At 38.0% G+C, this 13,071-nt stretch overlaps 1 protein-coding gene across 1 annotated transcript; it reads right to left on the bottom strand.

Annotated features, from left to right (window-relative positions):
- Window positions 1-7,086: 7,086 nt before the first annotated feature.
- On the bottom strand, window positions 7,087-8,277 carry LOC137266095 (uncharacterized). Its single transcript, XM_067801595.1, has one exon. It carries the CDS (start codon window positions 8,275-8,277, stop codon window positions 7,087-7,089), a length of 1,191 nt encoding a protein of 396 aa, XP_067657696.1.
- Window positions 8,278-13,071: the final 4,794 nt, after the last annotated feature.

Genomic DNA, 13,071 nt, shown 5'->3' with positions numbered 1-13,071 from the left:
TGGTGAACCCCTTAAAATCAATCCCTTTGTGGTTTCGAAATCTATTGAAGGAATCTGTGGTACAGTTAGGAATGTCACTCGTCTCCGCTCCGGTTCCCTGCTTGTGGAGTGTACAAGAAGACAGCAGTCTCAAAATCTCTTAAAGGCACATCGTTTTGCAAACACTGAGATTGTTGTGTCGGTGCATAAAACTCTCAACTCATGTCGAGGCATTGTCCGCGATCGTGCTAAGTGTCTCTCAGACATGTCCGAAGAGGACATTGTCACAGAACTGAAGCCCCAAGGTGTATCATCAGTGAAACGATTTACAAGGAAAGATGGTGACAGCATTGTTAATACCAACACGTACTCACGAAGACTCCTTCATCAATTAAAGCTGGGTATTTCAACATTGGAGTTGATACATATATTCCTAACCCCCTTCGATGCTTTAAATGTCAGCGGTTCGGACATGGAGCTAAATCTTGTCGTAATAACCAAGTTTGCTCCCGTTGCAGTAAACAGCACGACAGCACGGACTGCACAGATGAAATCAAGTGTGAAAATTGCAGTGGTCCTCACATGTCCTCATCCTAATCTTGTCCCTCTTTCGTCACACAAACACAAATATTGAAATTAAAATACACCAATGACATTTCATTCGCTGAGGCAAAAATGTTGGTAACAAATGCATCAACAAATTCCTCTCCTTCACGATCGTATTCCGACGCAGTTTCCTCTACTCCTATCACAGCTGATACAGGCTGTCAAACTGCTATTAGCTGGGTGTCTACCGACCAAAAACTACTGTACCAAATCGATACTGCAGATATCAACACTTCATCAGCTTCGCAGACAGACTCTGTTCCTGACCCTGTGATTGCGTCTGGCAGTATAACTGAAGAGAAAGCAAATAGAATTCTAACTGCAAAAGAACGAAAATTACAACGGAAAAAAGAAGCAAGGTCCCTTAAACATATTCAGGACCTGTCTACGTCAACATCCCCTCTGGAGGTTCATAATGTCTTTGAACCTCTAGCCATGGAAGTCAATCCATCGCTGCCCATGCAGCATAGGGGAAAATCTAACTGCTCACGATCTCCAGTTAAGCCGCCATGAGTGGCTTTTCCAGTATAATACAATGGAATTGTAGAGGACTTTGGAACAATGTCAATGATCTTCAACTTTTAACACAGGATTTTAAACCATCAGCACTTTGTTTGCAGGAAACGTTCCTCAAAAGCACACACAACTTTGATCTGAGACATTATAATTCATATCATAGCTTTTCCCCTCCAGGGAATAAAGCTACTGGAGGTTCTTCTCTTTTAGTGAGGCAGGGCATCATCCATAGTTCCGTTTCTCTCAATACCCCTCTCCAGGCTGTTGCTATTCGAATGACATTAAATGTTGTTTTCACATTATGCTCTTTATATATTCCACCGTCGACTTCCCTTCAACAGTCTGATCTTCAAGCGCTATATGATCAACTCCCTAAACCCTGTGTCATAATGGGAGATTTAAATGGTCATAACCCACTTTGGGGCAGTACTGACAGCAATGTAAAAGGTAAAGTGCTGGAGGATTTGTTCTTGGACAACGATTTATGCATATTTAATGATGGTTCTTCTACATATCTACATCCAGGAACTGGAACTTACTCCTGTCTGGATTTATCCATTGTGGACTCTACTTTACTGAGTGAATTTGAGTGGTTAGTTCATGATGACCTTTGTGGGAGTGATCATTTTCCCACCATATTAAAATCTGTGACACCTTCTGATGTCCCTCCATCATCACGTTGGAACTTTGCTAAAGCTTTGTATGAAATTCACTGCTCTGTTAAACTAACACCTGGTGCTTTTGTTGATGTTTCTGATCCGATAAAAAGCTTCTCTGAAGAACTTCTTCAAATAGCTGATGAATGTATCCCGAAGTCCTCTTCAAATCCACACATACGTAAACCATGGTTTACTGCTGACTGCAAACAAGCTAGGAAGGCTCGGAAGAAAGCTGAACAGTATTTCTGGCGTCATCCTATGGTCCATAATTTAAACAAATTTAAAATTTTAAATGCTAAAGCAAGGCGTACTTTTAAACAAAATTCATGGCAAAATTACGTTTCAAAAATAAATTCACGTACGCCAGTTTCAAAGGTATGGAACATGATCCAGAAAATAAAAGGTAAGGGCTCTAAATCCAGTATTCACCATCTTAAAGATGGGAATCAGTTATTGACTCATAAATCAGATATTGCTAATAAACTTGGTGAGACTTTGGCGAAACATTCTTCCTCGTCAAATTATGTACCTGAATTCCAAAAATATCAAAAACAGCAGGAAAAGAAAGATATTAATTTTACTTCGGAGAATGGGGAAGATTACAATGAAACCTTTTCAATACATGAACTTCATACTGCTCTTGACCAAGCTCACGATACTGCTTCTGGAGCTGATGGTATACATTATCAACTCCTGAAGCACTTGCCAGAATCCTGTTTAGAGACACTTTTACATATTTTTGATGACATTTGGACAACTGCAAAATTTCCTCCTTCGTGGCGAGATGCCATAATTGTACCCATCCCTAAACCTGGACTTGATCATACTGATCCATCGAATTATAGACCAATTTCGCTAACCAGCTGCGTTTGCAAAACCATGGAACGCATGATAAATAATCGACTTGTTTGGTACTTGGAGAATCGTAACCTAATAACAGATATACAATGTGGTTTCCGTAAAAACAGAAGTACCATCGATCATCTCGTGCGTTTAGAATCTTTTGTTAAGAATGCCATAATTAATAAACAACATGCTGTGTCAATTTTTTTCGATCTAGAAAAAGCATACGATACGACATGGAAACATGGGATTTTAAAAGATTTACACGACTTTGGATTACGAGGCCGCTTGCCTCAATTTATATCCAACTTTTTAAATGACAGGCAATTTCAAGTCCGAGTGGGTTCAACCCTGTCTGACCATTATACTCAGGATCAGGGCGTCCCACAAGGCAGTATTTTGTCTGTCACTCTGTTTAGTATTAAGATCAACAGTCTATCAAAGGTTTTAACTGATTCAATCGATGGATCACTATTTGTGGATGATTTTAATATTTCTTGTCGTGGTAAAAATATGCGCACCATTGAACGGCAATTACAGTTGTGTTTAAATAAAATAAATAAATGGTGCCTTGAAAACGGCTTTAAATTTTCTCAAACAAAAACTAATTGTATACACTTTTGTAGAAAATATAAACCGCATAAGGACCCAGAGCTATCTTTAAATGGCACTCCCATTAAAGTTGTAAAGAAGGCTAAATTCTTGGGTATAATTTTCGATTCTCATTTAACCTTCTTACCACACATTAAATCTCTTAAAGTTAAATGCCTGAAGGCACTGGATTTGCTGAAGGTTGTTTCCAATACTAAGTGGGGAGGGGATCAAACCACCCTCCTTCATTTATACAGATCATTGGTACGATCCAAACTTGATTATGGTTCCATTGTATATGGTGGAGCCTGCAAAAGCAACCTGAAACTATTAGATTCTTTGTCTTGGCTCCTTTCGAACATCACCTGTCGACAGCCTCTATGTCGAGGCTGATGAGCCATCTCTTACCCAACGTCGTGCCAAATTGACTTTACAGTATGTAACAAAATTATATTCCAACGAATCAAACCCTGCATATAACTGTGTATTTAATCCCCTGTATGAGGATTTGTACAGCAGGAAGTCTTCACTTGTTCCCCTTCTTGGTATCAGAGTGAAACCTTTCCTTTCTGCTGCTGGCATTGAGCTAGAAGATATAGCTCCTGCTCGTTTACTTTCTTCTCCTCCTTGGAGGCCACAAGTTGACTTAACACTAACTTCATTTAAAAAATCAGAAACTAATGAATTACAATATAAACAAGAATATAATCAATTAAAAACTAAATATAGCAATTATAAATCCTTATTTACAGATGGTTCCAAAGCCGGTGGTGCAGTTGCTTGTGCTACTGTCATTGGACCCAGAACAATATCTTCTAGATTACCAGATAATAGTTATATTTTTACAGCAGAGGCGAACGCCATATTAACAGCCCTTAAATATATTCAAAGACACCCGAAATGTAAACAGTATATAATATATTCCGACTCTCCTTCTTGCCTTCAGGCGATTAAAAATATTTCTTGTAAACATCCACTTTTAATAAGAATTATTGAACTGTATAATACTCTTGCTACTGGCCAATACGACATCGTCTTTTGTTGGTTACTCAGTCACGTAGGTATTTCTGGGAATGTGATGGCCGACCTTGCTGCAAAAGCAGCACTCAACAAATCTGTGACACTACTTCTTATTCCATACTCTGATTACAAAGCCATCATTAGATCTTATATCCATGATCTGATGCAGAAAAAGTGGGACACCCAAGTGGGTATCAATAAACTACATGAAATACAACCTTACATTGGTTATACCCACTTAGGTTGTCAGTATAGATTTGAAGAGGTCATACTACGACGATGTCGTATTGGCCATACAAGATTTACCCATAACTACCTGTTTAAAGGTGAGGATCCTCCATTTTGTATCCCTTGTCATGAGAGAGTCACGGTCAAGCATATTCTGCTTGACTGTGTTTAATTTTTCATCACAAGGGATAAATATTTCAATGTCAGAACCATCAAGGATTTTTTTACCACTGTTGCTTCTCATTTAGTTATTGGTTTTTTAAAACAAATTGATTTTTTGGTTGAATTTTGAGTAATATGTTCTGTAAATAGATGTATTTTAAATCATTGGTAGCTTAGATTAATAATTTGGATTGTTAGTGGCTGTACCCTCAAAGGGGGTTGAAGTATTGTAAAATTATTGTCCTCCTGAGAGGGTACGTAAGTCCCAAAACATTCAATGTAAATTTAAGTTTACCAGGTTTTTAATCGTAGTATTCTTGTCATTCTAAATTTGGCTAGCATTTCGAACACCCGCCAGCAGCTGAAGGGATGGTGTAAATCCAGCTAGGGTCCATGCAGGTAGCAAAGGTACTGTAAGTCCCCATGTCCCTAGTATGGTGATCTACCTTTCTGTTGTTGGCGATCTATAGCCCGTGTTTTTTATAATGTATTGTCTTCTTTAATTACAATGTTTTAGTTTTTCATGCTGGTTTTATATTCATGTCTGTGATATTCTAGTGTTTTTACTGTCCTTTCTTGACAGGTTTTTATATTACACATATATTCCATTTCAGTGTTAAGTTCCCGTCACGGTATGGCTGAAATATTGCCGATGTGACGTTAAATGTTAACTCACTCACTCACCTATGCTTTTGAAGACCGTCTGAAGTTTCTTACAGATACTGATGCAGGTACTTTGTGTAGGGTTAAATATCGTCGACCCATTTGTGACTTTATTTGTGACTGTTTGTGACAAGAAAAAAATAATTCCATATAGAAAAAAGCGATGTAATTATTTTGGATAGGATGGCGATTTCAGCAAGAGCCGATTCTTTCTGACAAGGCGACTTCGTGCTGCTGGAACACAGGACTACCGTTGTGTGGAATGGTCTTGACGTTGCAGGACGTCTGTAGTGGTCATGACTACATCGCTGTTCACTGTTTCAATATCATGTTGCTGATAAAACACGCGTGTACTTCTACATACATTTTCCACTTCATCAAAAGGTTTTGTTATTTTTATCTCACAGGAGGAAATACAACCTGTGTAGTTTCTTTTGCTCGTCAGTAAACTTTTAACTTGAGAATTAACACAATATATATATATATATATATATATATATATATATATATATATATATGTGTGTGTGTGTGTGTGTGTGCGTGCGTGTGCGTATAATGATTTTATTCTTACCAAAGTTACATCATTGAAACACCAATTCCCATATTTAGAGTACACAACAATTAACAATTTTCAATATAAAGTCAAATTTCCTTGTTAAGTTGGGATTTTAGACCTCCACTTTTACGTTTTGTCGCAATGAACTTTCTCTCAACATCTCTAAACATGAAGGTTTGGTGTTTGTTGGTTAATACCACATGAGTGAATATATTTTTTGGCACAGTATGGTTTAATAATAATCATGTTTAATGATTTCCATAAACATGAACATGAAGGTTTGGTGTTTGTTGGTTAATACCACATGAATGAATATATTTTTGGCACAGAATTTATTAATAATTTAACTGTGTATAATGTTCCAAACCAAACAAGATATTTTGGTGCATTAGTTGTATTCTCAGTGTGATCATTGATCAAGACTTCAACTTCATTCCAGAATCTTTGTTGTGTTACATTCCCAATAAACATGACAAATATCCTAATTCAGCTCACTGCTAAAGCAGCAAACAAAATAAATTCTCAACAAGTGTCTTTTTAAATAGTTTATTTTAGTATGCATAATACCGTTTACAAACCTGTATTGAAAATGAAGTAGTTAAACATTTTTCACACCATTTCTGTAAGTGATAAAGTGATAAGTATAAAACATGCAAATAGTACAGGTATGTGCCTTTAATGTCATACATTTCCTTCAGCTTGTCAAAGGACAGAAAATCAGGTATTATCATATAGGTCCTTAATTGTAAGAATGCTTTTCCTTGCCCAGTGTTTATTGTAATGTGTGGCACCCGTGAATTCTCAACAAGTGTCTTTTTAAATAGTTTATTTTTAGTATGCATAACACCGTGTACAAACCTGTATTGGAAATGAAGTAGTTAAACATCTTTCACACCATTTCTATAAGTGATAAAAATCTGATTCAAATCAAGAGTAATATTATGGAAAGAATCGTTCAATTTATCAAGACGTCACAACAAATTCTAGTTCCTTTGCGTGATTTCAATAAATTCAAATGACACTCACTTATGAGTATATCAAACACTGGGAAATTCCTGGTTTATTTACTGGTAGTCCTGTGGTTGGCATCTTCGTCCGTGTCGGTGTGCTCCAGAGGTCCTGGTCTTCAATGGGGTAGGTGCAATGCTTGGCTTCGGATATTGGACGAAGGTAACGAAAGAAGTACAGCTCATTTGCAAGAGCGTATCTGTATGTTATCAGACTTTATGTGTATAAAGATGTGAAATAACTACTTCTTTGTGATCACGAGAGATATGAATTGCAAATCATCCTTATTTCTTCGGGGTTGATCTTTGACATTCGTTTTTCAACTCTGTCAAAGAAACCATCAACAATCTTCTCTTTTTCCTCCTGTGAGCGACTGTCTGAGAGGCCATTCATAAAAGTGTTGCTAGCCCAAGTCCTATGGGTGGCTATGTACCGTCTGGCAAACTCCTCCCGATCATCAATCCCTTCCTTGTCTTTCTTATCCTTCCAAGTGGTGTACACTATGTTACGGATAATAACAGTTTCAGCTGACGAGAGACAGAGACTTGATTTGGAAACTGCTGACAATGTGTCATCAAATGGCTTTCTTAGCTGATCCATATTATGAAAGCAAAAGGAAAAATTTGTATTAAAAAATTCGTCTGTTGAGATTTCCCCGGAGTCTCTATATTCGTTCCATATCTCAGTAAGTAAGGTCAACAGCGTGCCTGCACGAACTTGTTCAGTGTTGACATCTTTAATCTCACAGAGAGTACAAATAAAAAGAAGTCCGCCTTGTTTCATTTCTCTGCTTCTCAAAAGTAAGAACGTCTCCAAGTCTATCTCAGCTTGTCGATCTAAAGCAATCTTCTCCTCAGCACTACTTTCAGGGTATTTGTAAAGTGAGTTATTATACTTCACTGGAGTCTCCGATAACCAGTGCAAAGAGATCATACACATAATAAAATGCATTGAATATGAAGGTACACACTGTTTATAGAAGTCTGTTCCAGAAGCAAGAACATAGACGTTGTCCATGTCCGAAAGGTACACTTGAGGATCAGGAATTATTCCCGAAACACGTTTGAAAAGTGAATTGAAATCATTCACTTCAGTGTCTTCATAGATGACCTGGAACTGAGCCTCTGGACCATGATGATCTTTCAGATTTGCCACCAACTGCCCAATGAAAGGCATGGAAGCAGACCCATCAGCTGCCCCATAGTCACCTATGCTAAAGACTGAATCTTTGGCATTAAATGGAATGGATTTGACCCTGTTCAAAATCCTGTCTCGTAATGGTTCGATAAAGCCAACTGTTTGTTTTCCGAGTGTTCTTCCGTAATTTCCGCTTCCTGGTTTGCCATATGGCGCGAATCCTCTGCAGTATCGTACAGGTGCAAATACAGATATTTTGTGTAACCTTAGGTGTATTCGTATCGCTGAAGAGAATAGACGAATGGACATCGTTGAGGGGGACCTCTTATGACAGATTACCTTTGTAACTGCTTGCTCTCTATCAATCCTGAAATATGTTAAAATGGTCATTGTTTTACTGTCACAGCAAGGAACTAAGAAACGTAGCCATTTGCATTTTCACTAAGGAAAAGATATGTCATGTCAAAAGCAGACACACCATGCACGATAAGAATATTTCCCTCATTCCCCAATCCAATCCAAGACCATATGTCTCTTTGCTGTTTTTTCAGGTGAACCTTTCAAGTAATCTTTTAATGCATTTGTGTGGGGCAGGATACACCCATTTCCTCCTGAAATCTGGTATCATCAATTACCTGAGAGTGAATAAACAGATTTTCACATAGCCCTTATTCAGTAACGAAGTACAACACAATACTGAAAAAGCAGCGAATACGAAAGTACTATTCAAATATTGTTGACCACTTAAACGTTTAACTGTACAACTGAAACACAACAAATATTGTGTCAGAATATTTCCCAATTGAGCCTTAACTGTCTATCTATGCCACACGTCACAAGCGAAAAGGTAACATCTGAATAACTGCCAGTTAGGCATAAAACCGCCAACCTGTCTATTGAAAATAGATGTACACATCGTTTTCAGACGTTTCCGAGAAGCAGGGAAATGTTAGGCCTAGATTATGTTGTCCATCTAATAAAGACTGTGTTTCCATTTTGTGAATGTATCTACGTGTACATAGTTTTCATGTAATTCAGAAGTTTAGAATTCCTTGTCACTCAACAGGTACATATATCAACGTAGATTGATAGAATCATACTTACAAAAACGTGGTCTCTATCACTGCAGCCAACCTAATTCGCCGTCACAACTGCACTGCACTGCACATGCACAATGTACAGCAAGCGAGGTTATCACATTTCCTGTGGTTAACCCCCTGGATGCCAGAGAGACTTTGAAAATTCATAATATATTGCGCACACATAGACATTTGCTTTGAAAATAAGTTACGTCACATATCTTGTCATTCTTTACACATTACGAATTCTCCATTCACGATATTATTTGGTACATATTTTGAAATGCAAATATGTTTTTGAAACGCGCAACGCCATACGCCAAAGTAAAGGAGTGGTCAAATGATCACTTTTTAAGACAGCTTCATATCATACAACCTAATCATTTCACATTTAGATGAGCTGCCAAAGCCAACACCGCACTGGGCTTGTTTTATTGTAAACACGGGTTTCAGATTTCACTCAATTACGAATTACTAATATTCTCAAATTTTGATTCATTTGATGCATAATCATGTCGTGCAGTTGTCCGGATTTTGTTCGAACATGTCAGATGTTGAAGTGAGTGAGTTAAATTTTATCGTCACATCGGCAATATTGGAGCCATATCGTGACGGGAACAAGTAAGAATGACATTGTCGAATGAAAGAATATAAGAAACTAAAACCCTGTTAACGAAGAACAGTAAAACCACTAGTATATATCACAGATATCCATCTAAGACTGGTAAGGAGTTATAAAACAGTTTAATTATAGAGGACAATACAACATAAAAATGGACTATAGACTGACAACAACTGAAGGTAGATCACCACTCTAGGGGCCATGGGGACTTACATTACTTTAGCTACCTGCATGGTTCCTAGCTGGATTTACACCATCCCCTCAGTTGTTAGCAATTTAGGCACGTCTAGCCATGCATTTAAAAGGACACATATATTACGATTAAAATAGCAGAGAGTTTGAATTTACTGTGAATGTTTGTGGACTTACGTACCCTCTCAGGAGGACAATAATTTTACACTACTTTAACCCCCCTCGAGGATAGAGCCACTAACAATCTTTGTTATCAATTTAAACCTCCGATTATAAAATATTTATCTATTTACAAATCCGTTAGCAAATCCAATTCTTTTAAAAATGCAAAAATTAAACGAGAACTTATGTTACTAAAAAGATCTTTCATAGTTGGTGATTTGAAATACTTATCCCTTGTGATGGAATATTCGACACAGTCAAGCAAGACATGCTTGACTGTGATTATTCCATCACAAGGGATACAAAATGGAGGATCTTCACCTTTCAATAAATATTCATGTGTATATCTCGTATGGCCAATACGACATCGTCGCATGATGAACTCTTCAAATCTTGAATGGCAATCCAAATAGGTATAACCAATAGAAGGTTTTATAGCATGCAATTTATTAATGCCCACTTGGGTGTCCCACGTCTTCTGCATCAGATCATGGATATATGATCTAATGGAAGCTTTATAATCAGTGTATGGAATAAGAAGTGGTGTCACAGATTTGTTGAGAGCTGCCTTAGCAGCAAGATCAGCCATTGTGTTCCCGAAAATGCCTACATGGCTGGGTAACCAACCAAAGACGATGTCGTATTGGCCAGTAGCAAGATCATTATGCAATTCAATAATTTCAATTAAAAGTGGATGTTTGCACCAAATATTTTGAAGAGCCTGAAGGTAAGAAAGAGAATCTGAATAGATTATATACTGTTTATGTTTATAGTGTCTTTTAATATACTTAAGAGCCATTAAGATGGCGTTAGCTTCAGCAGTAAAAATAGAGCTGTTATCTGGCAATCTTCTTGAGAAGATATTGTTCTGGATTCAGTAACAGTGGCACAAGCAACTGCGCCACCGTCCTTGGACCCATCTGTAAACAAGGATTTATATGCCTTATATTTAGTATGTAATTGATTAAATTCTTGTTTATATTGTAGTTCATTAGTGTCTGATTTTTTAAATGTGGTCAATGTTAGGTCCACTTGGGGCCTAACCAACTGCCAAGGAGGAGAAGAAAGAAGGTGGGAATGAGCTATAGTAGCCAGATCAATGCCGGCAGCAACAATAAGTGGTTTTATTCTTAAACCAAGAGGTGGAACAAGAGATTTCTTACTGTATAAATCCTCATACAGAGGATTGAAAACACAGTTATATGCAGGGATTCATTTAGTAAATTGGAATCAACAACTGATAGATCCAAGCAGGAATACGAGCCAGTTCCAGGGTGTAGATAGGTTTTAGTACCATCATTAAAAAGGCATAAATTGTTATTTGAGAAAAAATCTTCAAGTAATTTTCCTTTTGCATTAGTGTCATTACCGCCCCAAAGTGGGTTATGACCGTTCAAATCACCCATTATTACACAGGGTTTGGGAAGTTGGTCATAAAGTGCCTGAAGATCAGACTGGTGAAGAGAATAGGACGGTGGGATATACAAAGAACACAAGGTGAAAACAATATTCAGTGTCAAACGTACTGCAACAGCTTGGAGAGGGGTGTTCAGAGAAACTGGACTGTGATTTACCCCCTGTCGTACCAGAACAGAAGCAGCTCTGGTTGCTTTGTCACCTGCAGGTGAAAAGTAATGGTACGAGTCGTACTGTCTTAAATTTAATGTATCAGTTGTTTTGAGGAAGGTTTCCTGTAAACAAAAAGCTGATGGTTTGTAATCTTGGATTAATAGCTGGAGGTCATTATAATTGTTCCGGAGTCCTCTAACATTCCATTGTAATAAACAGGTGGAGGAAGCCATGGTGGTTTAACAGGAGATCGTGAATGAGGGGAAGGTCCTCTGCACTGTAATGGAGAGGTTTCCATATCCAGAGGTTCAAAGCTGTTACGAACCTCGACACAATCGTTCAAAGATACGTCAAGGTGCTTAAGAGCTTTTGCTTCTTTTCTTTTATGTTGTTTTCTTTCTGCTTTGGAAAAGACAGTTTTGTTTGGTTCAGTTTTTTCCCAGTATGGGGTTCTGGCACAGATTCTGGTCTACGATCAACTGTTTGAGACTGGGGGGTAGATGGTGCATCAGTCTGCGTGTCAGTTGTTGAAGTTACTGCACTGAGCGAGTAGAGGAGTGTTTGCTGATCGGTGACCCAGCTAATGGCTGTCTGGCACACACTATCCACTTTTTGGATAGAAGAAGGAACTGCGACAGAATATGGTTTTGTTAAATTGTTGTTTTGTGTCTGGTCGGCAACTAATTTTTTGACCTCAGAGAAAGAAATGTTGTTTGAATATTTGATTTTAATAATCCTAGATTCTTTCTCAAACACTGGACATTGCTTAGAGTAAGATCATGGCATTTGTACAATCAGTGTTCTCGTGATTTCCGCTGCAGCGCGAACAAATTGGGGAGTTGTTACAAGAACATGCCCCATGACCAAAATGCTGACATTTAAAACAACGGAGTGGATTTGGGATATATGTATCCACACCGGTGTTAAGATATCCAGCTTTGATGGATTTGGGTAGTTTGGATAGCGCAAAAGTAAACAGATAGGTGGTAGTAGGGATAACCCTGTCATTAACTTTTCTAGTGAAACGTTTCACGGATGTCACCCCTTGAGTCTTGAGTTCTGCCACAATCTCCCCTTCTGACATGTCAGACAAACATTTTGAACGATCTCGAACAATGCGTCGACACGAATTTAATGTCTTGTGGACATATACAACAATCTCAGCAAAATGGTTTGCTTTGAGCAAATTTAGTGACTGCTGCCTTTTAGCACATTCAACCAACAAAGAGCCAGAACGGAGACGAGAAATATTTTGCACAGTGCCACCTATTCCTTCCACAGCCTTAGAGACAACAAAAGGGTTTATCTTAAGCGGGAGACCCTTAGCACCTTCCACAACCAGAAATCGTGGCCATGACTCTACATTTAAAACAGAACTTTCATCATCAGAAGACGAAATAGTGTCTATATCAATATGACGTCTTTTAGATGAGTACCGAGAACCAGTGATTTGTGGGGATGCCATGTTGAAGGTAAACA

Source organism: Haliotis asinina, chromosome 15 (assembly GCF_037392515.1).
Source record: "Haliotis asinina isolate JCU_RB_2024 chromosome 15, JCU_Hal_asi_v2, whole genome shotgun sequence".
NCBI lineage: Eukaryota > Metazoa > Mollusca > Gastropoda > Lepetellida > Haliotidae > Haliotis > Haliotis asinina.
Note: the sequence above shows the minus strand (reverse complement) of the source record. Positions and strands in the feature narration are given on the sequence as shown.

Bases quoted from the DNA above. Each gene is read 5' to 3' on its own strand.
- LOC137266095 (XM_067801595.1), bottom strand. From the start codon at position 8,277: ATGTCCATTCGTCTATTCTCTTCAGCGATACGAATACACCTAAGGTTA.